General features: G+C 44.1%; 1 protein-coding gene across 5 annotated transcripts in view; it reads left to right on the top strand.

Moving 5' to 3' along the window:
• The window catches only part of LOC129191599 (acetylcholinesterase-like), a 45,549-nt gene that overhangs the window by 11,044 nt on the left and 8,173 nt on the right, over nucleotides 1–26,332 (top strand). The window contains exon 10 of one of the 5 annotated variants that reach the window (XM_054795084.1): nucleotides 18,202–18,681. The exons of 3 other annotated variants lie outside the window; for them this stretch is intronic. In XM_054795084.1, the coding sequence (XP_054651059.1) occupies nucleotides 18,202–18,218 (17 nt within the window). In that variant the 3' untranslated portion in view covers nucleotides 18,219–18,681. Of the gene's footprint in view, nucleotides 1–15,904; nucleotides 16,059–18,201; nucleotides 18,682–26,332 lie in introns of those variants that run through there. One more of the 5 variants, XM_054795082.1, reaches the window with a different exon arrangement.

Here is a 26,332-nt window from a genome sequence, read left to right as displayed (position 1 = left end):
CAGGTGTGCTATAACAGCATCTTAAATTTATCTAAGTGGCACAGAAAGCCATCCATCTATCCATCCATACATATTTTTCTGCTTATCTGAGGTTGGGTAGCGAGGGCAGCAGCCTAAGCAGGGAAGCCCAGACTTCTCTATCCCCGGCTACTTTGCCCAGCTCCTCCTGGTGGATCCCGAGGCGTTCCCAGGCCAGTTGAGAGACATAGTCTCTCCAACGTGTCCTGGGTCTTCCCTGAACATCTCCCCAGGGAGGCTTCCAGGTGGCCAGACCAGATGCCCGAGCAACCTCATCTGGCTCCTCTCAATGTGGAGGAGCAGCGGTTCTACTCTCACCTTATCTCTAAGGGAGAGCCCTGCCACCATACAGTGAAAACTAATTTTGGCCGCTTGCACCCACAATCTTGTCCTTTCGTTCCCTACCCAAAACTCATGACCATAGGTGAGGGTAGGAACGTAGATTGACCGGTAAAGTGAGAGCTTTGCCTTTCGGCTCAGCTCCCTCTTCACCACAATGGACCGATGCAGAGTCCACAACACAGACGCCGCACCAATCCTCCTGTCTATCTCGCATTCCATCTTTCCCTCACTCGTGAACAAGAATGGAACGCCACCCTTTTCCGAACAAAAACCATGGACTCAGACTTGTAAGTGGTGATTCTCATCCCAGCCGCTTCACACACAGCTGCAAACCGATCCAGTGAGAATTGAAAGTCACGGTTCGATGAAGCCAGCAGGACAACATCATCTGCAAAAAGCAGAGAACCAATCCTGCAGCCACCAAACCAGATCCCCTCAACGCAAAACCGTGGCTGCGCCTAGAAATTATGTCCATAAAAGTAATGAAAAGTATCGGTGACAAAAGACTGCCCTGGCAGAGTCCAAACCTCACTCGAAACGTGTCCGACTTATTGCTGGCAATGCGAACCCCCATATTCCCGGAGTACTCCCCACAGAATTCCTCAAGGAACACGGCTGAATGCCTTCTCCAAGTCCACTAAACACGTAGACTGGTTGGGCAAACTCCCATGCACCCTCAAGGACCGTGCCAAGAGTGTAGAGTTGGTCCACAGTTCCACGACCATGAGGAAAACCACACTGCTCCTCCCGAATCCAAGAGCTCATGTTGGCAGCCACAGTGAGACACAGAAAGCAAGACGAACTAAAACAAATCACAGTCGCTGTTGGTGAATATCAGAAAAGTGCACAGTCAATAGGAGCAGCATGGCTTGAAAAACAACAATTTGCCAAAACTCTCAGTTAGCAGCCTCATTTCTTGCATTAAAATTCATTGTCGGGTGATACGCTGTTGGTTGCTGTCGTGTGTAAGACACTGCTGACACAAGTTGCATGTCTCTTTCTGGAGTCCTTAACCTTTACAAAATACATACACTTTCGGATGATTTTTTAGTAGCCATTATGAGCCAATAAGTCCATCGATGTTGACAGTCTTCCCAGAACTTTTAGAGTTTTACAGTATTAATGTGTGGTGTCGGTCTTCTGTTAAACACAATTGTCATTTTGAATTATTTATGAACACAAATTAGGCTGTTTTTTAATCAAAATGATCTATTTATAACAAACAAAGACATTCTTCATTAAAGAAAAGCTCAGCAGCACACATTTGTTGTCAGAATGGTACAACCTTGATCACATAACATTTTATATGATTCGACGGCAAGATTGATACTTGAATCACACTCCTCCAATCAAATATTTGACTGTTCTCAGACACCCCTAATAGCAACTAGACAATGTTTAGCTACTAATGTCAGCAGTCATTGAATGTTTAGCCTATCATAACAACAACAGGAATGGAAATTGATGATGGCTTCTCTTTTGTGTGTGTGGGTACTTGCCACAGACATGTACGTGAATACCCACAGCCGTGAGTGACAGCCAAGAACAGCAGATATTTGGTTTGTGCCAACTGAAAATGTACAGCATTTTTTATGCTTTAATGCTGACTGACCAGTTTGTTCCTTCCCGGTATTACCACATTGGTTCTAGTTCTTACCAGACGTTAAACTCTTAACTATTATTGTTAATATTACTTAATATTATTATGATTAATATTACTGAATTTACAGTCTAGTGAAAAGTTTGGACATACTGTACTTTCTCATCCTGACCTGACTCTCAGGGGGGTGAGGGCATCTGTCTCTGCCCCTGGGGGTCTCGTTCATCTGGCGTGGGGTGTGGTCCTGGTCGCTGGGTGGGCCTGGTACCTCGGGGGCGGGCGGTGGCGGGCTTGGTGTCCCGGGTCTTCTTTGCTGGGCTGCCTGCCTGGGGGGGCTGGTGGGTGGGGGTGGGGAGGGGTCCGGGTTGGGTGATGGGGCGGGGGCGGGGTCGGGGGGGTCGCCCAGGGGGCGGCGTTGGTTGGCCTCCGGGGTGGTGGGTGGATGGGGTGCTGCATCCTGCTGGTGCCGGGCGCCTACTGCTGCTGGGGGGGCCCGTGTGCGGCTGGTGGCGCTGGCTCTCCCTCGCCTCCTTTGCCTCTGGGGGTGGGGCGGGGACTGCCCTGGGCCCTCCTGCTCGGCTGCCGCGTGGGGCCGTCCGGTGTGGGGTGTGGGGGCCGGCCTCTCCCCCTGGTGGGGGCGCGGGTGCCTGAGCCCAGCTGCCCCCGCGGAGCCATCTCCCCTGGGTGGGAGGGTGGTTTGGGTTGCCCCTTTTTATTTATTTATTTTTATTTTATTTTATTTTTTAATTATTTTATTTTATTTTATTTTATTTCGCTGATTTATGTGTGTGGTGTATGTGTGATAGGTGGGAGCTGCCTGTTATCCTCCGGCGCCTGTGGCTGTCCCCCGGGTGACGGGGGGCGCGGAGGTGGGGGTCGCGGATGTGCGGTTTGGGCTCGGGGTGGGGGGTGCGTGGTGCTGGGGTGGGGGGGTTCCATTGCTTTCTCCCCTCAGGGACGGGGCCGCTGTGGCTCGGTGGGTGGGGCGTGTGGGGGCCGTGGGCGGGTTGCGCGTGGGGGCGGGCGGCGTGGTGTCCATCTGCGTGGTGCTTCCCGGGATCGGCGGGAGGATGCTTGCTCCGGGGTGGGGCGGTCGGGGGGTGGCTTTGGCCGGGGGCTTGGGGGTCGGGCTGGCGGGGGGCTGGCGGGCGGTCCCTGCTGCCTGCTGGTGTCAGGCTGGTCCTTGCTTCCGGGCCGGCGGTTGTCTCCCTCCCTCCGGGGTTTCCCCCTTGGCGTGTTGGTGGATGGGCGGGGGGTGGGGCGGTGGCCGGTCTGTGGCGTGGCGGTGGGCGGGGCGGGCGGGGGCATCTGCTTGGGCGCCGGGCGGGGGCCGCTCCTCTCGCGGGCCCGGTCGTGCGGTGCTTGCTTCTCTGTCCCTCCCTGGCGCCTCTGGCCTGCGTGCTTCGTGGGTGCGGCCGTGCTCCGCTCTATGTGGGGTCCGGTGCTCTTGTGGTCGTCGTGGTGTTGCTCCCTTGCCGGCCGTGGTGGTATGCGGGGGGCGCGTGGGCGCGGCTCCCGCTGTCCTGGTGGCGGTCGGATCTGCCTTGGGGGCGTGTGGCTTGTCCGTGGTGTTTGGCGGTTTGGGGGTGGCGCTGTGAACGCTACCTCCGGTGGGGCTCCGGTGTTGGGGGGCGCTGGGGGTATCGCCTCTGGGGGGTTGGGTGGGCCGGACTGGGCATCCTGGCGGGCCGGGTAGGGCCTGTGGTGTGTCCTGCGGCACGCCCGAGCCTGGGCTGTGGTGGGCGGCCGGTCGGTCATGTGTCCTTGGTCCCCCCCCTGCTCGGTTTGGGCGGCGTTGGGGTGTGGGGCCCCCGTCCTTCCTGTGCCACTGCACCACCTCACATATATATAGGACATTGGGGGGTGGCCTACGGTCGGGCGTGATTGGGGAGGGGAGCTGCCTTGCGGGGCTCCTTTGCTCCTGCTGTGCCACTGACCTGTTGCCCCCCAATTTTAATCGCAGAGTAGACACTTAGGGTTTGGGGGGGCTGGCCAGGTGAGGGGCCCTCCGAGCGGCAGCTGTCCCCCGATTTTAATTGCATCATTAGCTATCATCCACATACACTCCATATACATGCACACAGATACACCATCCTCTTTTATTTTATTTTATTTATTTATTTATTTTTTTTAATTGCATCATAGACACTATCACACCTTATCACATACACGGGTGGGGCGGGCTGGATTGGGGTGCCTCGTGCACCTCGGCGTCTGCCCGCCAGGGTCGGCGGTGTGGCCGGGGGCCTGGCCGTCGCGGTGGCTCGCCCGGGGCGGCCTGGCCTGTGGGGTGCCCTTGTCTGGTTCGCCTGCCCTTCCCTGGGGTGGCCCTCTGGGGCCTGTTGATGCCGGGGCTTGCGGTGCCCCCCCTGGACTGACACGTGCCGCGGGCGCCTCTGCGCTCTTGGGGCGGGTTCGGCGGTCTCCGGGGGGCGGTGCTGGTGCTTCGGGTGGCCCGTGTGCTGTCGCGGCGGCCGGTGGTTGCTGCGCTGTGGCGGCTGCTGGGGCGCCGGGCCAGCTGGTGGGTTGGGGCTTGGTCATGCTTGCGGGTACTGTGGGCCTGGGTGGCGGGGTGGGGGTGGGGGGGCGGGTGCCCTGGGGCCGGGCTCGCTGGGGGGGGTCGTGCTCTGCCGGGCGCTTGGGCGTCTGTCGCCGTTGCGCTTTGTGCGCTGCCGGGCCGCTGTCTGTGTCCTCGCCTCCCCCGGTCTGTCTGTGGGCTTGTCGGGGGTGGGGCTCCGGTGCGCGGGTGGTGCGCTGTCGGCTCTGGTGGCATGTGGCTGGTCTGGCTTCTGGTGGTTTGTGGGGGCCGTCGGCTGGTCGGCTGCTGGTCTCGCCTTCTCGGCGCTGGTGCTTGGCCTCCCTGCGGCTTGGGGTGTGGTGCTCCCGCTCTCTCTTCGGGGTTTGCTGGCCCGTGGGTCTCGGTTGGCGCTGTGTGGTGGTTCGCCTGGCTGCTCGCCCGTTTTCCCGCCTGCCTGCTCGGTTTCCCGCTCTCCTCCTCGCTGACTCCCCTGTCTGCCTCGCTGGCGGCGTCCTACCGCTGGGGGGGTGTGGCCGGGTGTCTTCCTGCTCCCCGGCGGTCTGCGCTCTCCGCCCCTGGGTTCTGAATCGTATGTCTGGGACCCCGGGGTCCCCGGCTCCGCTGCTCCTTGGGTTACCAACGGGGGATAGGGTGGGGCTTCCGGGTGTCGGGCAGTCGACCACTGTGTGTGTGTGTGTGTGTGTGTGTGTGTGTGTGTGTGTGTGCGCGCTTGAGTAAGTAAGAGTGTGTATGAGCGTGCGCATAGGGGTGTGTTTGTGCGTAGGAGTGTTTATGTGCGTGTGTGTGGGTGCGTAGGAGTGTGTATGTGCGTGCGTGTGTGTATTTTTATTTATTTATTTATTTTAGTTATTTATTTGGGGGGGGGGGGCATACAGGGGTTTGCTCCGTGGGGTCAGGTGCTGGGCGATACATCTCTGCCGCCCGTGCCTCCGCCGGGTGGGTGGAGGGTGTGCCTCCTGCATCCCTTGGCGGGGCGGCCCTGTGTCGGGGGTCGGGCGGGGGTTGGCCCGGGGCGGGCCGGGCTCCGCTCCCTGGGGGTGGGGGTGGCGGTGGGGGGGAATTGGCGCTTCCGGCGCGGGCGGGCTTCTTTCCGGCTGTGGAGGCGTCTCTGGGCCTGCCGGTTTGTGGCCCCCGGTACCCGTCTGCCTTTGTGGGGTGTGATCTCTCGCTGGTCTCGGGGGTTGGCAGTCCTCCGGCCCGCTGGCGCCCTGTCCTTGGCTGGGATTACCTCTCTTCGGCCCCTTACTGGTCTTCCCGGGGGGGGGGGCTCTCTGGGCTGGCTCTTGGGGCACTGATCTTTGTGCTGCCTGCCCCTATGGGCCTGGTGGCCTTCTGGCGGCCGGGGCCCGGCCTTGCTATTTGGGGCGGGGCTCTCTGGGAGGTGGAAGGCGGCCCCTTTCCTTTCATGCACTCTCAGTGACAATCACACGCCCACACATTCCTGCACCTTTATATATATATGAAGTCTTCCTTACATACAGAGATACCTGTACATATGCACACTCACAGTACATACGTACTTCCCCACATTACTCACTGAGTTATCCAGGGTGTTATTATGTTGTTGGTTTTATTACAGCGACGGTGATTTCAGCAGTATGACTATATATATATATGTGTGTATGTGCGGTATATATGTGTATATATATATATATATATATATATATATATATATATATATATATATATGTATATATGTATGTATGTATGTATGTGTATGTATGTATATATGTGTGTATATGTATTTTTTTTTTTTTACAATGATGTGCATTACAGTAACTTTGATTCTATTCACTATCATGGATAATCATTTCATTACTACAGTTATGTGTGACTGTTTCAATGCGGTATTATCATGGTGATCACTATCATAATTCATCATTTCATGACTGCTATTGTGTGCGACTGTTTCAATGCAGTATTGTCATTGTGATCACTGTCATAGGTCATCATTTCATGACTGCTATTATGTCTGATTGTCATTGACAGCTTTGTCATTGTGGTTGTTGATATTGATTTGTCCTTTATCCTTGTTCGTCTTTATAGTTGTCACGGACATTTATTTGCTGATGTCGTTCTGTATGTTTCTGTTGTTCTGTCACAATTGTTGTTGTTGCTGCTGTTGTCCTTGTCTCTTGTCTCTCTTTTTTTTGTTTTTGTCCCCTCTCGCCCCCCCCCCCGTTTCCTTTTCTCTTCTTCTCTGTCCCCTCCTGCTCCGGTCCGGGCGCTCCAAATTTGCTTTATAACAAGCATCAAGGTCGAATAAATTTTGTATGACAGGGGAAGTGTATATCACACTTCTCTCTGGCAGAGTAAATCTGTTGAGCACTTGACGGCATTTAGGTATACAATTCTATCTGCTTTAAAGGCTGGACAGGACAGGGGAAAAAAAAAAAAAAAACGATTATATTTGATGGTTAATAATCATTGCATTTGCTTGTACAGTCGTCCCTTGTTTATCAGGGTTTATTGGTTCCAGACCTGACCGTGATAAGTGAATTTCCTCAAAGTAGGATTCAATATTAACAAATGGAATATTTAAGGTAGCTACAGCATAGAAAACCTGTTTATGACTTTCTACTGGTTTTAATGTTATTAGAGCCCTGTAGACATGAAATAACTTCCCAACGGCCACTTTTACACAACCGTTATTCTTTGTTTACATCACATTGCTCAGGCTATGGGATCACTGCAGGGACACAATGGACGGCTACTGCTACCATAAGCTAGCGAGCTAACTAGTTAACCTCTCCAATTTACTTATTCTAAACTTAAGGAAGTGTTTCAAACGGAGTGGTGAAGAAGGACAAAGAAGCCAAATGTACCACTTCCACATGGAATGAGAGGAGAACCTTGTTTTCATTCAATCTCAGCCATGGCATGTCAGCTCGGCTCTGCTGGCTCATAACATTAATGTCTCATATAGTTACTGATTCCTAGTGACCAAAACACTCCATATGAATTGTCTTTCAATATTTTTTAAGGCAATAATAAGGCATAGTCAACCACAAAACAGCAATAATTCATTACATTTTCGTTTTTTTTTTTTGAAAAACGTGATATAGTGAGGGAGCGATATTCGAAGATAATAAGAAAACAGGTAAATTCGAAGTTGTGGAAGTGTCATTAGTTGTAGTGGAGGGTTTACAATTAGAAAAGACCAAGTGTTTGAATAACCAAAGAAAACATTGCAGAGCCAAAACTATAATAGACATAACTCAGTAGAATAAACCTCACGGTCAGTGCCACTGGAAAGATTCACCAGCAGCATAACATTTGATGACAAAGACCCAACGAAACTGATCTAAACATCTGAAGTTGTTTTTCTCTTTAACTTACTTTTCTCAGTAGTCGTTTTTGATCATTTTAAGCCTCCATGAGGGTCTGGAGAGACACCAGCTCTCGTGACAAAATGGCCAATTTGTCAGCACTGGGGGACAGATGTCAGGGAGTGAGTGGTGATTAATGTTTATGACAGTGAAAAGTTCATTAATTAAAGATGACACCTCCCACGGCATGTCTCCTGAAATCCTCATTACCAACCCCCAGGGCATACATAAGGCGGTACATGTTCAAGAAATGTCAGTGAACAATAGAAAAAAAAACACAGCATTGTCTCATATCAAGTCAAAGAAGCGAGTTATGAAGAATAGTAAAGACCTTGTCTTTTTTACACGTTTCAGTAATGCCATGATTTAGTCTCATGTTTAGAGCTCACATTTAAGGACTGAAGAATGCACAGTTTAGCATTAAAAATGCCCATCCATTCATGCCATCTGTTGCTCATATGGTTCTGGTCACAAGCAAATTACTGTGCAATGATCCCTAACTGCTTCAACAATAGCTTAGTAGAAAAGCATATTCTGAGTAGGGCCTTGGGAAAACTAAAAATGAAATGTAATTAATTCAAAACAAACTTGATTGCAGTAAAAAAGGATACATTTTTTAGCTGCTTGACAGTTGTTCGATGTGTGATGTCTGAAATACCTTAAAACTAGCATAGCTCCTCCTCTTTTGTTTGCCAAAGGTTTGAGACACTTTTTTTCAAGCAGGTCTTTGTGTCGCCGCTGCATCTCTCCAGCTCACTGGGGTGTGAGTGACAGAAAGAAAAGCTCAGACTTCCTCGCGGTAGTCGTCATTGGACATCGCTTGTTGGTTTGCACGAATAGGCTGGCCCAGAAGTTTCCATACATAGAAAAAAATAATCATTCATGTTGGACAACTGGTAGTATTTGAGAAGAAAGTTTAAATATTTGGGAAAAAATATACAGAAATATATGTATATTGAAATATACAGTATATATAACTTCTTATCATATCTACATGTGTTGCTTTACAAAATATCAAAGTGGCCCTTCCGTCCTTTCATTTTTCATTGTGTGGCCCTCTGTGGAAAAAAGTTTGTAATTCAATACAGTCACTCTTTTTTTCTTATTATTTTTAAAAACAGTCTCCTACGTAGTTTCAGTGAAATAATCTTGAGACGGTTGACATTTTTCTTGTTGTATAGCATAACAGTAGATATTTTCTCCTGTGTGCATTATTAATGAAAATGATATTCATATTCATGTCTTGCCACGCTCATCTGTTTGGGGGCATTTGAGTGTCCCCCTGGAGTAAAGCAGAATACGTCATTTAGTACAAATGGCAAGAGAGAATTACTGTGTCATTCAAGACAGAAACGGACATCATTCAAAAGAGACAGACAATTAAGGAAAGGGCAAAGCCAAAGTGAAACAAATTTGTGTAGACAAATGGTCGAGGACTACCTCTAGATAACCACAGCAGGTATCACTGACTGAGGTCGGCAACATGATGTGAGTGATAACTCATTTTTCATCAGGACTGTAGAAAATGATGACAGAGAAAGAACATGGTGGCAGACTGTCGGAGTGGGGTGACATTGAACCATACATACTCCTCAAGAGGATGGGTTAAACGCAGAGGAGGATTCCATTACACGTTGCACACCAGCCAAATAAATATATTTCAAGCATTTTGTAATCCGATTTTCATCAGATTATTGATCTGTCAAAAGCGGGTAAATATATTTGCGTCATTCCATGTCAAAATTGATGGTGAGTGTGGATAATTATCAGTACGTATGAATGGAAACATCCTTGGAAGAAAGCCCACGTCAAACGTCGTCTTTTTATTTTTTTCTTTACATTTCACATCCGTTCCTTTGGTTGTGCCTTCCGGAGGGAAGACATCTATTGTGAAAGAACTGACTTTATGATAGCTTTTACCCACACGGTATTTTCTTTCCTCCGCTGCCATGTGAACCAATATTCAGCCTGATTTCAGTATACAGCATGTGTTGCCTTTGTGGGAAAATACTGATCTTGTATAAACATGTCTTTTTGTGTGGGTGGAGTTGGCTGGATGGCTTTGTGGTGGATGGGTGGTCTATTTTAATGCAAGTTGATGGAAATTTAAATGCCTTATAGTTTTCTTCCAGATGTGTCATAAAAGATTAATTTTGACCCTTGTTGGTCACTGGAGCTAGTAAAATTGCATGTGAGTGTATAAACACATTTTTATTTATATCCATCAACCAAAACAGCTTTTTCCCGCCCTTTGGTGTTTGATTTGTTTTAGTTTCATGCATTTGTATTTGATGTTGTTACACATTTAGTGAGCTTTCAGAAGGATGCACAATAAAACTTCCTGTAGCCCAAGACCGATGCCGATCATTTTTAATATACACTCCTGATCAAAATCTTAAGACCAGTTGAAAAATTGCTAGAATTTGCATTTTGCACATTTGGATCTTAATGAGGTTTTAAGTAGAGCTGCAATATGCAAAAACAAGAAGGGAGAGTGAGACGAAAAGCACTTTAAAAAAGTAATTTATTGAAAACAACAATTAAACTGAAATAGGCTGTTTATCAGCTGATTAAAAAGTTTAAGACCATCGCTCAAAAAATAACAAAAAACTCTCCAAACCACAACAAAAAATGTTCCCAGTAGGACTCAGTAATGAGTAGCTTTACTGTTCTTGTCAATCACTTCAAAAATTGGTGTGGGCATGCTTGATGCGAGTGTTTCCAGGAGACTAGTGGGAACATTGCTCCAAGTGGGGAAGATGGCTTCACGAAAGGCATCAACTGTCTGGAACTGATGGCCATTTTTATAAACATCCCTTGCCATCCATCCCATCCCATATCGACAAACAACCATTCACACTCACATTCATACCGATAGAGAATTTCGCCAATTAACCTAACATGCATGTTTTTGGAATGTGGGAGGAAACCGGAGTACCCGGAAAAAACCCACACACGCACGGGGAGAACATGCCCAACAGAGATTTGAACCCAGGTTTTCCCAATCTTCTGACGGTGACTGTGTGGCCAACATGCTAACCACTAGACCACCGTGCGGCCCCCTCCTTAAGATCCAACAGTCCAAAATGTAAATTCTTGCAATTTTTCAACTGGTCCTCAAATTTTGATTAGGAGTGTACAATATAAATAAGGCGGCGCAACACCATGAATTGCCTTAAAAACAAACGTTAAAAGTTTAAAATCAACTCTGAAACGGACTGGAATCCAGTGCAGTGTGCGCACAGCACTAGCCTGACGACCAGGCTAAAGGCTACACCGTGACCCCGATTCCATGTGTTCATCAATCATCTTACATTATCATCCACGAGTGGTGAGTAACTATATACTGTATACTTTAAATGTGTTTAATACGTATGTGAGGCATATGTAGGGCTGGAACCTGAATTGTTTTGCAATTTAACGATGGCAAGTGAAGAAGGGGAGGGTTCTGAATATGAATCTAATCTAATAATTACAACAATCACACATATTGTAAATGATCTGAAATCGGAGGAGAACGTCAACGTCAAGCTAACACGGGTTTTTTTTTTTAGACAAAAAGTAGACACTTTTATGAGCGTATCAATTACTGGTGGTGGTTTCACCTTCTAAAAGGCCACTAGCTAATGCCTTCATTTTAAGAGCAACACCGTCACAGGTGGTTCAGCTCGTGTAAAACCCCAACATATGTTCTAACGGACATGTATGTGTGTTTAGCAGAAAGATCGGGTTACTGTGAAAGTGATGTTATGCTGTGCATTTTCAAGAGTAAAGACTTACATGATAACACGTTTTTGATGGCGCTCCACCGTAGACTAAATAGCAGTATGAGCAAACTTCAACCCCACAGATGCTGTTTGAAGTTAAGGAAAAACACTTTTTTCTGTAATGACGCCAACATCCTTCTGCATTTACAATGCAAAAAGGGTTGACTTGCTGTTTACTCTTTTGCATTAAAAGATGTATATGTTTTGAAACATCCGAGTTCGTTTATCCCGAGTAGATCAGGCGTACATGCTTTTCTGTATTTTCAATCTTTTAGTGATAAAATTGTCGGCAAGAAGTCACAAAGTACAGCGTGCTGGACCTCCGCGCTTCAAAGAAGAAGCAGGGATTCCTGAAACTAAGAAGTGCCTACTCTGATATGCTATCCTTGAGTCCTGGATGGCTTCGAAGAGATTCTGGACCACCATCCTCTGTCTCAGGAGGCACAATCAACACCGTGTATGGTGGGAATGGTTTGCTGCAGAACTCGACTTGAGATGGACCGGAAGGAATAATTCAAAGACCTCCTCAATCCCACCACCACATCTTCCAATGAGAAAGCAGTGTCAGGGACTCGGTGGGCTCTCCTATCTCTGGGGCTGAGGTTGCCATGGTGGTCGAAAAGCTCATCGGTGGCAGGGCCCCGGGGGTGGATGAGATCTGCCCAGAGTTCCTTAAGACCCCGGATGCTGTGGGTGTGTCTTGGTTGACACAACTCTGCAGCATCGCGTGGACATCGGGGCAGTGCCTCTGAATTGGCAGGTTGGGGTGACAGAGGGTGTGTTCCAACTATGGTGGGATCACACTTCTCAGCCTTCCTGGTAAGGTCTATTCAGCGGTTCTGGAGAAGAGGCTCTACCGGATAGTTGAATCTCGCATCCAGGAGGAGCAGTGTGGTTTTGTCCTGGTACTGGAACTGCAGGGAACGGCAGGGTCCTTGAGGGTGCATGGGAGTTTGCCCAACCAGTCTACATGTGTTTTGTGGACTTGGAGAAGGCATTCGATCAATTGCAAATGATGTGGTTCTGCTGGCTTCATCGAGCCGTGATCTTGAACTCTCACTGGGATGAAAATGGGCACCTCCAAGTCTGAGTCCATGCTTTTCACCCGGAAAATGGTGGAGTGCCATCTCCGGGTCGGGGAAGACCCTGAGGATAAGTCTTGTTCACAAGTGAGGGAAGAATGGAACACGAGATCAACAGGCGGATTGGTGCGGCTCCTGCAGTGATGTGGACTCTGCATCTGTCCATTGTGGTGAAGAGGGAGCTGAGCCAAAAGTCAAAGCTCTCAATTTACCGGTTGATCCACGTTCCTACTCTCACCTATGGTCGTGAACTTTGGGGTGTGACCGAAAGCACACGATCGCGGATACAAGCGGGTGAAATGACTTTTCTCTGTAGGGTGGCTGGGCTCTCCCTTAGAGATGAGGTGAGAAGCCCTGTCATCCGGGAGAAACTAAGTGTAGAACTGTTGTTCCACCACATTGAGAGGAGCCAGATGAAGTGGCTCGGGCATCTGGTCAGGATGCCTCCCGGACGCCTCCCAGTCGAGGTGTTTAGGGCTACTTGGGCTACTGATGCAGCCGTTATTCACGCAAAGCCGAAACGCAACTCTCAATCTCAGAGATCATTTCCTGTCTGCCCGTCGTTCAGGTCCCTCAGAGAACACAATTACTGCAGCACACATGAGCATGAGGATTATTTAATTGGCTTATTTTCTCTGATTATGTCTACTATATTGGGTAATGTGAATATAAAGGTGACTATATGGGTATTATTTCATGTTTGAGTGTCCTAATAATATTTAAAAATTTTGTTAGAAGGTCGTAAAACGGGTTTTCTATGTCATAACTCTGAAAATATTCCATTTATAAACAAGGAATCCTACTTTGCCGCTATTCACTGATAACAGTTGGGTCTGTAACCAAGTAACCACGATAAATGAGGGATTGCTGTACACTTACAAAGTCCTGATTGCCAGATCACAATGTTGTTCCTCCGCCCGTCGGGTGACTTCCAGTTGTGCTTTCCATTTTGTTCGCAAGCTAATAGGTTGCTAACAAGGACGTTTTGTGATAAAAATACATTAAGGACGCGGCTAGACTCAAGAAGTGTAGGACAAGACGCGCACCATATTGTACGCTAACCAGAAAATGTACGTGAACCGAGGCAAAATTTTGGTGTAAAACTATTTTTCAGTTTTGATGTAAACTGAAAAACCCGCTAAACGGGGCGTATGCTAACCAAGGTTCCACTGCAACGCTCTTCACCATCAAAAGAGATGTTTATGTGTTTGAATTGAGAAAATAAATGACCATGTAAGCAAAATATTGCTCTAGTCATCCTTGTCAGTCTGTAAAAGCTTGCTAAATGTTATACACGTTCATAATGACAGTAGTTTTCAATCACACAATCTGTTTATCATCACATTCACACATGTGGTGTCCAAGTAACCTGACATGCATATTTTTGTGTGTCAGCAAACTGGACAAAAAGGTCCAACCCATGATTGAAACCCACTAATTTACTTAAAATGCATTGACCAGCAGAAACATCTCATTCTCGTAGTAATCACAAAATAGAGTAAACAGTTCATGTTCTTTGGTATTCCAGATGTCCTTTGGTATTCCAGATGTTCTCAAACTCACAAGTTAAGAGTCAGCATCCCTGCTGGAAAAAAAAGAAGTGTGTTACTTTTTCAAACGACGCACGCTCCTGCTTTCATCCCCACATCCAAGCTCCCCCCACTCTCCATTACTCCTCTCAATGCAGTGCTTTTGCCAAGCCTTAGCGTTGAGCTGCTCTCCTTTCAATACCGCTGATTAAAAATGTCTGATGCATCAACACGACTAAGCAGATTACAGATTTAGTTTCCAGAAGCAAAGGTTTCTACTAGGGAAAGAAGTGAGCAATATTAGAGCGCCGAGAACCAAAGCAACTACGTGACCTTTAGTTGCACATTTTCGAAACGCATGGGACTCTGGTTACATGTTTCTTTGTATCTGTGAATCATTAACTGAATGTAAAGTGTGTCATTTTAAAATAGCGAGGAAAAAAATAGACATAGATATGCATTATGGCTTAATGATGTGGGCTTTGCGTTACTCTGAGAGCTGAGCTGTGGGAAAATATCATTATCATGCCATATTGTGATGCTATTTGTTGCAATTTGCACTCCAAAGGCAACAAAGGAAGGAATGCCAGTCTTCACAATTTTCTCAGTGATATATACAGTTGAATGCAGTGGCAAAATACAACTAGATAAAAATAGCTTCCAAAAGATACACAAAGGTGTTCTCACAAGCTCTAAAAGCTGCAACTAATTAAAAAATGCAAATGGCAACTACAGTCCAAAGAGTCTAAACGCCTGCTAAGTGAATGCCTCAACGAACAGAAGCCCAGTCAGGACGAGAAGCCAGATGGGCTGTCATGGAAAGACAAGCCCCTGTATGGCATGTACCACCGACAAACTGAAGAAGTGGCTGAAATTGGGAAAACACACCAATGGCTGGAAAAGGCTGAATTGAAAAAGAGCACAGAGGCACTAATCATGGCAGCACAAGAACAGGACCTACCCACAAGATCAATAAAGGCAGGGATCTACCACATTAGAGAGGTGCAGGCTGAAGCCCCAGAGACACCGCAGCACATTACAGCAGGGTGTAAGATGCTGGCAGGAAGGGCATACAATAATATAGTGTGTTATATTCCCCAGGTGGCATTGTCAGGCTTTCCTTGGATACTAAAATCTTTTAGTCCGTCGTATACGTACACATACGTATACATGTCTACACATGTACCCCCACGGGAGTGTGTAGGTCTGTTGGTAATAACTTCATCAGCTGCAGTATGCAGTATAAGCGTGACCTCATAGCAGCGAGCCAGCTTGTAACTCGAACAGCTTGAAACAAAGTAAATACACATGACGCGTAACATTATCTGTAAAAAAACACAAACGTACATTCTGTTATCTAACACAGCGGTTATCAAAGTATGAGGCATGTCTCCCTGAGGAAGCTCCAGAAGACTTCAAGGGAGGTGCAGCAGCTTGCAAAAAAATTAAGAAAAACATATTATCTAACATGCTAAACTAACTTCTGTTATGTTTTTTTAAAATGTTTTTTTTAGTTCCTACATTGAGCGAGTAAACAGAATCTGGGGTGAGCAAACGCCACAAAATATGCTCCAGAAAATCAGTTTTTCAGGGAGTAGGGGATGCCTCGGTCATATTTAAATCCCCTGAAGGCAGGCTTGCTGTGCCACACTGTGGAAACCCCTGCTCTAATCCACTTTTCTTCTTATTTCATTCCAGTGCACTCAATTGGAAGATGGAAATGACAAGCGTGTAGTTGCACCATACGCAAAACCTTGACTTAATTATGCAGGTTTATGCTTCTGCGTCGAGGCGTCGACATATATGCCTTCAAACGCTCCACCGTTGCATGAAGTGCACCTACAAAAAAATCAGCGAATAGTAGTGCAATAGCACGTAATTTCCTGTGTGTGTACAATTGCCTTCTCCTTAAACATTTGCGATACAAGTAAATGTGACGGTTACTCTGTGTGTTGACTGACTGGGAAATACTGCCTCTAAGATTTTGGCTGAGAATTGCACCGCACAATCTTAACCCCGACACAGCACTTTGGAAGGGTCACCAGGGGCAGATCTAGCTTTTTTGAAAATGGGGGGAGGTGGCTGAGGCCATAGGCCGAGGCGCTGGAAATGGAGCAGGGGTCTGGGGGCCCTCCCACAGAAAAAAAATTTAAATTAGACCTCATTTCCTGCAATCTGGTGATATCTGAGGCCAATTTTATGTCCTTAATTTTAAGAGTTTGTTGTTATTTTTATCCTTGGAATATATCGTCATTTTTTGGTCTACCTGTGATGTCCCTCACTTGTCTCCCTCCTCTCTAATTAGGTCATCTGAGGTGTAGATAGAAGCACGTCAATCACAGACACTTGATAAAAGCTTTATTGTCTCTGAAATGATCCGACTAAGTTCACATGTTTTGCGAGATCAGTAATCTCTGCCCTGAGGTGATGTGTACTCAAGTGCCCTCTTTCCCAAAGACAAGCCTTTCTGGTGAGGAGACATCTACTAAATAAGGAGATACGGTTTCAGATGACAGCATAAAATCAATGGAAATCAAGATATTTACATATCTTTGTAGTCTTTTTGAAACCTACTCAGTCATTTTGACATGTAACACCCATGCAACTGGAAATCACTATTTCAAAGTCTAAGTCTGTGTTCCAAATTGAGTATGTAAGATTCATGTATGTGGAAAGACATACAGTATTGATTTGATGTGCTATGATGTTCCATCTTCTATATTGATCATTCTGTACAAATGGCCTCAGTGTGCATGTGCACCATTACTTCCTTAAATAAAGTGATGACCCACTGGACAACTTACACAAATTGTGTTCCAAGCGAGAAAGCTACTAATGGAGGAGGCCTGTGGTCTCCATGGATGATAAACAGCAGATCATGAACTTTTTTCTCCAAAGTGAACCGCGCTGCCCCAGGCTTATTTGGGTCAGAGAATGAATTCAGCACCGCAGGAAGCTTTGGCCGCAGAATGAAGGCGCAAACAATCAGCCTCTTTCACATCCTGCCAGAAAATGTCTCATCCCTTCAGAAGACCAGTGACTTATTGGGCATTAGGCTGTAAAACGTTTGGACAAAACAAAAGCCTGAGGAAAAACTGATGGAACAGGACAGTGAGTTGAGCCCGGTGTCCTTACACCATTATTGGAGACAAAGCCACTTTATAAAATGAGTCAAACTAGTGTAAATTAGATTGTTTGCTTCACTAAAAGCAGAGAAACTCTCCTATCCATGGACGACTTTCAGGATTTGAGAAACCAGGAGTTTGCCTGATTGCCACCAGGATTGAGGATCAGCTGCAGTAATTTGATTTAAATGGATGCCTCAGCAGGGAGCAACAATACAGTTTATGGAAGGGTATTAAATCAAACACCGTCACAATGAATACTTATTCATCTTGATTTACCGCATTCTTTATCTTGTTGCCCTTTTTCTACCTTTGTGTTCATCTCAGTTATCTCTACTTTTCACCTGTTTGCTGTCTTGTATTTCCTAATCTGTTTTAAAGATACATTTCAGTCAACTTGGAAGCCTAAAATGTTAGACCTTAGCCTTGGAAACATGCAGCGGAATATCAGTTGGAGTTATAAGTTACTAGCAAAGTGGGAGTAAATCGATCTACCCGAGCTACTTTTAGGTCCTGTCCACATTGGAAGCACTGTTTGCCACAGCCTGTCTAACTCTGTAAACAAAATATGAGTGTCATAAAAAAATATCTGATTTAATTATATACTGTATATTTTAAAAAATGGTGAGAGAAAATGTGGAATCTGTGATAACTGACAATGTCGAGCCAGAGGAGATGGCAACAGCTAGCATTGGCGCTAGTGTTACCCACAGTGCTGGCAAAGTGTACAAGCATGTCAGGCGACTTGACTACAAAAAGCTGTGGAACAAAGATGTTCTTGTCACGCTCTGCAGTGACACTACTTATTGGTTTCTCTGTTTGTTTTGGGTTTGGTTTCTCCTCCTTTGCTTATGGTTTTTCTCATTCTAGACCCTGGACTACCTTGATGGGTGGAGCTACCGAACGAGCCACAGGTGTTCCTTATCAGAGCTACCCCTTTATTATCACACCTGTGGCAGCAGGAAGGCGTCATTTCATTGATCTTCATAGACTCACAAGTCTTCTTCATCCTTCCAGACGCTGTCTTTTATTGTTACGGTACATATGCTGTTTTGAATGGTTGCCTTCTTGCCAGTTCGGTAGCTTCCCCCAGTTAGCCTTCCCGTTTTGAGTTCTGTGGTCTTTATTTTCGGTCTCCTTCCTTTGTGGTGCTATTTTTGTTGCTGTTAGACCTGCACCATAGATTTTTGTTGTTACCTTTTTTTACTTCTTGGCCGCTGTGGTGTGTCGTGCAAGTAATTAAAAATCTTCTTTATTGACACCACCGTGCTTGTTTGCATTTTTGGGTCCAACCAAGTTTGTGGTGTGACAGTTCTTTGTCTTTGAGGGTTACAGAGGCCTTATAATGGCACTGGGTTTATATGCATGAATGCATGTGTGTTCCTGTGTACGTTATTTCTGTGTTAATAAAATTGTGTTAAGAAATTTCATATTGCTCCTAATTTTTCATTTTTTTTCCCGTTCTAGTGAAAAAGCTAAGCGTAGAGCCCTGTATGCCATTATGACTCCATATAATTTCCAGGAGATTATAGCTAGGTAGTGTAGCTCATACAAAGAATTGGAGGAGGATGAGAGCAGAGGGCTGACCATTCAATTTGTCAATCTTCACAATTTTTTCCATGAATGCGTAAAAGAAACTGATTTCTTGTTTTTAAGTTATTCATAATGTTATCTTTTAGAAAACAGAGCAGTGGTAACACTCTTAGAAACATTGATATTTTTCCATAGTCGAGTTTCCATTTTGCACACTTTTCCAGACCTGGAAATGTATCAATTTAAATTCCATACTTTCATACATACACCAAAACTATAGAAGAAGAAAGAACGCATGCGAAAATGTCCACTGTCTTCCGGTTGTCCAGGGCTTGTCTAGAATGACGAAGTGTAATTACTTCTGCGAGTCATTTTGGAGTACAATAATCCATCGTTTATCGTGGTTAATTGATTCTAGACCCAACGCAAAAAGTGAATTTCCATGAAGTAGGATTCCTCCTTTATAAATGGAATATTTTTGTACTTATTTAGGGGCGCAGAATCAGAAAGTGGAAGTGACATCGGGAGTTCAGAGTTGAATTTTAGCTTGTTGCGGGATATGGTCGCAACACTAAGCCATGTTATTATCATGATGATGATTATTATTATTATTGTGAGATCATTTAAAGTTGCCATAAAAGCCGGTTGGTTCAAGTGTGGCGCTTTGGTGGTGGTCTCACCGAACAATTGCTGACGCCTGGTGACCAATGTAGAATAGTACACTCACAAGTTGGTGGACTTAATGGCTTATATACTGTATTTGTATTTTAGTTCATTTAGCCAGTTTCATGCTTGAAAATGCTTAACTTGGCTAAAATGTATGTACAATTGGCTTAAATATTATTATTTTTTGTTATTAATCATAGGCCTCTGCGATCATTTATGAATTAATACATTTTTGAAACACTGCGATAGAGTGAGGGAGTGATATTCGAACCCCAGTGTAGCGAGGGACGACTGTATAAGGCAAAACAAATCAAATCAGGAGAATGTCAATTGTGGTGAGTCATGACAGTCAAAATATTCAGATGATATGTTGGCTCGGTGGCGCCGTTCACTTCTGGTCACGTGATGGCGGGCGGTGAGGCGATGACGTCCTCGTTTTCATTTAATAGTGGTTTGCTTTACAGCGACACGCCAGCGTTGCCAGACTTTTCCCACTCTGGAAGCCATTTTGAAAAAGTACCGTTTCAGGGCACCCAGAACTCTGTTGTCGTGTGGATGACAGGCTGAAAAGATGAAATATTTTACTGTTCGAACTGAAAACTCGTCCCGTGTGAACAGACCCTTAAATGCACAAGTCTGACGAAACACACATTGAAGGAAATACCACATCAAATATTTTACCTGTATTTATTTTACATAAATACCCAACTTTCTCTGCTCAGTAGAATACATTTTACTTCCCAGTTCTCTGGAACAGAACATACGGACTTGTTTTGTTTTGTTTGCTAGCAGATTCACGCAACAGTTACTTACCAGACTGGCCAAGGAGAACAGAATAATATGGAAATTGTGGAATGTTTACACTTTTGTAATGCAATGTGCAATTGTTTGATTTGTACTTCAATTCGCAGAAATGAATATATGCATCTTAATGACTAAATTACAGTTCATACAGGAGATGAGTATCTGTAAGTGTATTGTATACAATTTGGTGCTGATATAAATTAGCATTGCTCGGTCTTGGCAAGATTTGCCATCTCCTGGGTGTCATTTTAGTTAGGAAAATACCTCCACATGTTATCGGCCATTTACAATGAATTGCACATATGCTAAAATGTGAGACAACAGACATGGACTCAAACTTGCCATTGTTGCGAGAGTTGGTAAGAATGGTTCATTGTTTTTATTATCCTGATGAAAAAGAAGGCTAAAGGGTGAAATTATTAGAAATAATACATTTGTCAATGCTTTCCGAGCTTCTGATACAAACAGATAATGTGACCAGACAGGAAGTGTGACTAATTTATCTGATTTACTGATTTAATTGAGCCAAATTATGAGATATTTTAGGCTACTACAGGAAGAGATGTCTGATTAATCAGATAAGGGAAGAAGTGGGAGGACAGTAAATACCTCAGCTCTCTGCCTGGCTCATTAAAAATAACAATGATCATAATTACCCAACCATGAAATGGTTGTGCATGTAAATACCCAAATCAACTACCTTTCTGTCAGTTTAAATCCAAACTAAGCATTAATAAAACATTCTCACAGCTCTTCTACTGGTCTCATGAAGTTGTGTGTCTGGTAAATGTATGTACTGTGTTTTCCAAATAATTGGCTATTATACACAAACACAACTGACAGAAAAATTATTAATCTGGAGATAATCTTTTATTCGATAATTCTTTCATTTAGCATCACATTATTATTACGTACACAGACTATTGATTAAGTGCTGGTGTATAAGGTCACGCTGAGCATTGCCATCACTGCTTACTTACGTCAGAAGATTAAAGGCGAGGCAATGGGGAGGTTTAATGAAAGAGAGAAATAACCCAACAGATGAATTCCCCTAATAAAATCAGTGTACCCTTGAACTCTCAGATGCATTGCTGTACATCCACTTCCCCAAGGGGATACGCCTGTTCTTTTGAAAAACATGAGACACGCTGATTACCATGTGACACAGCAAGCTCACCTATATTGCATTCCAACCGCTTTCTATGTACCATTTCTCCTCTGCGAGCATGTCGACTGTGTAACTGTATGAAAGCACAGTGAATGTAAACATATCACATGCACTTCTGGTTGACCACCAGTCATATTTCCATAGGAAGTAATGGAATAGAAATAATAAAGAAAGTAGAAAATTGCGATACCCGTGATCAACGTGTTGTTGATGAATGAATGTATGATACTTATAGTTGTAGCATAATAAAAAAGTTTTGCAATGCATTGGCATACTGTTTACACTTATTGTATGTAATCGTAAGTTGACTTTTGCTTTAAACTACATTGGTACCTTGGTTAACGTCCGCCCTGGTTAGCACGTTTTTTTTTGGTTAACAACCAACCTTGGCTTGCATTTGCCCGCTTGTTTAGCGTCCAAAATACCGTCCGGTTTGTTTACGTCTTAGATTAAATTTTGCGAAACCTGCACGTGATCGTGCAATGCAAGGCACTATTTTATGTTGTTTATATCAGAGTTGTAGACCATACCAAGACAAGGGTGCAAGACCTCCGAATTTTATGCCTTAAAGAGAAGACCGTCGTCATTTCAGGCGTCCCGCGTAACAGTCTATTAACTCGGCAGCGCATCAAGGCTGAAACTTGGTGTTTCTGCCTGGCTCATTTTACACCCATAACACTCATTTCTGCTTCCAACAACAAAACATAAGCATTCCAAGTTACTGTAGCATGTTTGCGGCATCCTCAGGAAAGCATAGCACATGTCACCAGACATAAGACTCCTTGCCGGCGCACTAGGTAAAAGTGATATTAAATGTTCAGTTGTCCATTCATTTGTCATTTGTAATTATTTTAATGCATATTTTTATGCATCATTTTTTGCATGCAAAAATATAATTATTGTCTATAAAATGTGTTTTGTGTTAACATTTTGGGTGTCTGGAAGGAATTAATTTGATTTACATTATTTTCTATGGGAAAATTTGCTTTGGTTAGAGTTCTTTTTGGTTTGGGTCTGACCGTCCGGAACGAATTAATGACATTAACCAAAGCACCACTGTACTATGGTTGACTAAGCATAACTATCAACCCACTGAGCTCTGCAAGGTGGAAATATGACCTAATTTGTATGACCATCAAAAGCGGGATGTCGGACTCTTCAACAGGATTAAGGGAGACTGTAGTGAGGTGTAAATACATGCTCTACATATGCTCGTCCATTAAAACATATTTACAGTCACTAACATATGTACAAAATATATCTATTGCAAAAACATCACTGATTTAAGATTAATATAGAAGATTGGAATTCTCCAAGTATATTTAATGACTGCACACTCTCATGCATAAACAAACACAAAATACTCCTTTCAGTTTGTTTGTTTATGCCTTAGTGATGTAAGGCGGACTAAGTTCTTATCTTTGCTTACTTTACCCTGCAATAGTGATCCATTTCAATTCCACACCCAGCAATCCCAGCATTTTTTTCAAAATGTCAACATGTTGTTCTTCCACAGCAGGGTGTTGCAAGGGATATACAAACCACAAATCTGGGATTTTCAGGCTGGATTTACTCCTAAAATCTGATTGTGACCATATTTGACCTCAATTTTGATCACGTTTGCCCATGTTTGGCTGGCGATGCGAAAAACATGTCTGTGTCCCGATGGGTGTTAAAATCAGATTTTTCTGTTTGCTCATGGCCATATCTTGCCTTTAACTGGAATGGGTTTCCTATACTGATAACCCCAGTGTTCAATTACAAGACTCTACAAGTCCTAATCATACTACAGAGCATGGAAGTCCAAAAACTGTTGTGAAGGTAATGGAGCATGACATGTTATTGTTTTGGGGGGGGGGGGGGTTGGTGGGGGGTTGCATGTATGCATGCATACATGAGTATGTGTGCTTATCTCGAAACAAAAACACAGTGGAACATCCAAAATCAAGCACGATAACCACCTTGAATTTATTGGCTTCCAGTTTTTTGTATTGCAAAACTTTTTTTTTTCTCTTAGAGATCAATTACCCAGTAACTGGAATAATCTGTTCCAATGTCAAAATGTTAGCATCATCAAACTGAGAACAACAAATAACCACTCAATCCAATGAAATGATGCAGAAGAGACTGTCTGAATGTACAGAACTAAACAGTGGCGGGCGGTGCATTCGCTGCCTGGATCTTCAGTCATTTTTCTCAGCAGAGGGCCAGTATTGTTTAAAAAATAATAATATAAATATTCATGAAGCAAGACATCAACTTAACAGTTTATCTTAGAATATATCGTCACCGATATGCCTGATTTTCATTCTGCTAGTAACTTTTCTGGTGATCGGCAGTGTTTGTAAAGTAAATAGAACGGCTTGATGCTAAAAATATTAAGACAACTCCAAATCTCTACACTTTAAGATCATCTGGAGCAGTTCAGAATCAATATGTATTTCAAAAACATGACAAAAGCATAAACGTTTTAAAGAAAATACCGGAGATGTCCATTTCTCGTCAGCCAGCCATTGTCGGGGTAACTTGGTTTGTCAAACAGTTTTGCTTCGGTTAACGAATTGGAGGATGGACAAATGCTGACATCACTGTAGGCCAGCTAGCTGGCCCTGTGAGGCGAATCTGAAATCTGATTGGTTAAAAAAATATTGCCTATGGTGTATATGGGTAAGTCTTCTGAAAGAGGTACCAAAAGCGTGACATAGCATGACATAGCAAGCAAAACTGGAAGTCATTTTCTCACCAATTTCCATATTAAAATAAAGTATCACTTAAATATATATCGTTACGTCATCTACAACGGTGAGAAAAAGTGATTTCTTTTGTTTTGTTGCATGCTTGTCACACTTTAAACGTTTCAGATCCATCCATCCATCTTCTATGCCGCTTATTCTCACTAGGGTCGCCTATCCCAGCTGACTTCGGGCGAGAGGCGGGGTACACCCTGGACTGGTCGCCAGCCAATCACAGACAAACAACCATTCATACCTATGGACAATTTAGAGTCGCCAGTTAACCTATAACATGCATGTTTTTGGAATGTGGGAGGAAACTGGAGTACCCGGAGAAAACCCACGCACGGGGAGAACATACAAACTCTATGCCCAATGGAGATTCAAACCCAGATCTTCCCGATCTCCTGACTGTGTGGCCAACATGCTAACCACTAGGCCACCATGCGGCCCTACGTTTCAGATCATCAAACAAATTTAAAATTAGCCAATGACAACACAACTGAACACACAATGCCGATTTTAAATCATACTTTTTATTATCAAGGAAGAAAAAAATCCAAACCTACCTAAAAATAGTGATTGCCAACTAAAAGTAATCACTGGTTGGGCCACCCTTCGCAGCAACATCTGCAATGAGTCTCTTACAGCGCTGTGGAGGAATTTTAGCCCACTCATCTTTGCAGAATTGTTGTAATTCAGCCACATTGGAGGGTTTTCGAGCATAAAGCCCCTTTTTAAGGTCATGCCACAGCATCTCAATAGGATGCAGGCCAGGACTTTGACTAGGCCACTCCAAAGTCTTCATTTTTTTCAGCCATTCAGAGGTGGACTTGCTGGTGAATTTTGGATCCCTTTTGCAAATCCCCTTTGCGTGTCATTTGTTACCTGTGCAGTGTGCACAGTAGATAGATACTTTGTTGATCTCCAAGAGAAATATACAATACATACACATAGCCTGGGTACCAAACAGTATACAGTATATCAGATCTTGCCGCTGTTCTTTCTCAGTCGGCCTCTGTTACTTTTGTCACTTAAAGAAATCATTCAAATTTAATCCTTACGGCTTCACAAGGATCTGTCTCGCTTACATACCTTCTCCCACATCATCCCCAAGCTGTTCTCATTGAGCTCGTTTACTCTGTTGAATATTCAATTTCTTGTGTTCAAACTTTTTAATGTACGTTGAGTGGAAACCTTTCAACATTTGCTGGCTTTTAAAGAAAAAAAAAAAAAAATATATATATATATATATATATATATATATATATATATATATATATTCATAAGTATATATATATATATTCATAAGTATATATAATTTAGCATGTTGTAGGAAACTATGCACTGCAAAGAAGAGTTACTTTCTTACTATAAAGTATGTTTATTTCTCCTAACGTCTACTTTAATGCCAGCGTTCGGCATACACACAAATATTTTTAAAACTGAAATATATTCTTTAGAGAAAACAACACACGTGACGACCAAACATCATGGCAAACTATTGCGATTGTAGTACTGCCTTGTTGGTAATAGCGACAGGAGTTGCTATTTTTTGTGTGCAGTTCCAATAAATCTATGCCGTATAATATATAGCTTCATTATTTGCTCATTACGCTCACCGCCATCATTTTTATAGAGCACACACCCACACGCATTTTCACATGCTCTTTGTTGGATTATGAGAACATTTCCAGAGTGTTTTGTTCTTCTTCTACCTCAGCCTTTTTAAAGTTATTATTTTAATGTACTTTGTTGTTGGTCCAATTGTATGGTAGGCAATGAGCTGTATCATGTTTCCATTCACAAAATCAAAATGTCACAGTTTTACCTGATTCACTCATGTCTAAATGAGCAGCAATGATATCAATGATATGAATCTTTAAAGCTTTCTTTCAGATTTAAGTCAAGACATTTCTACAAATTCCAATAATAATATTACAGTACATCAGGCCCTCGCATAACCTTATTCGCAAGATCGTCTCCACTGTAAAAACATCACAGTACAAAAACACACACACAAATTTCCCACTGGCCGGACAAAAATAGCAGACGATATGACTCATATTGTAATAGTAGAGAGTCTGAGCGTGGGTTT

This window comes from Dunckerocampus dactyliophorus, chromosome 12 (genome assembly GCF_027744805.1).
Source record: "Dunckerocampus dactyliophorus isolate RoL2022-P2 chromosome 12, RoL_Ddac_1.1, whole genome shotgun sequence".
Lineage (NCBI taxonomy): Eukaryota > Metazoa > Chordata > Actinopteri > Syngnathiformes > Syngnathidae > Dunckerocampus > Dunckerocampus dactyliophorus.
The sequence above is the reverse complement of the archived record's forward strand: the minus strand, read 5'-3'. Positions and strand labels throughout refer to the sequence as shown.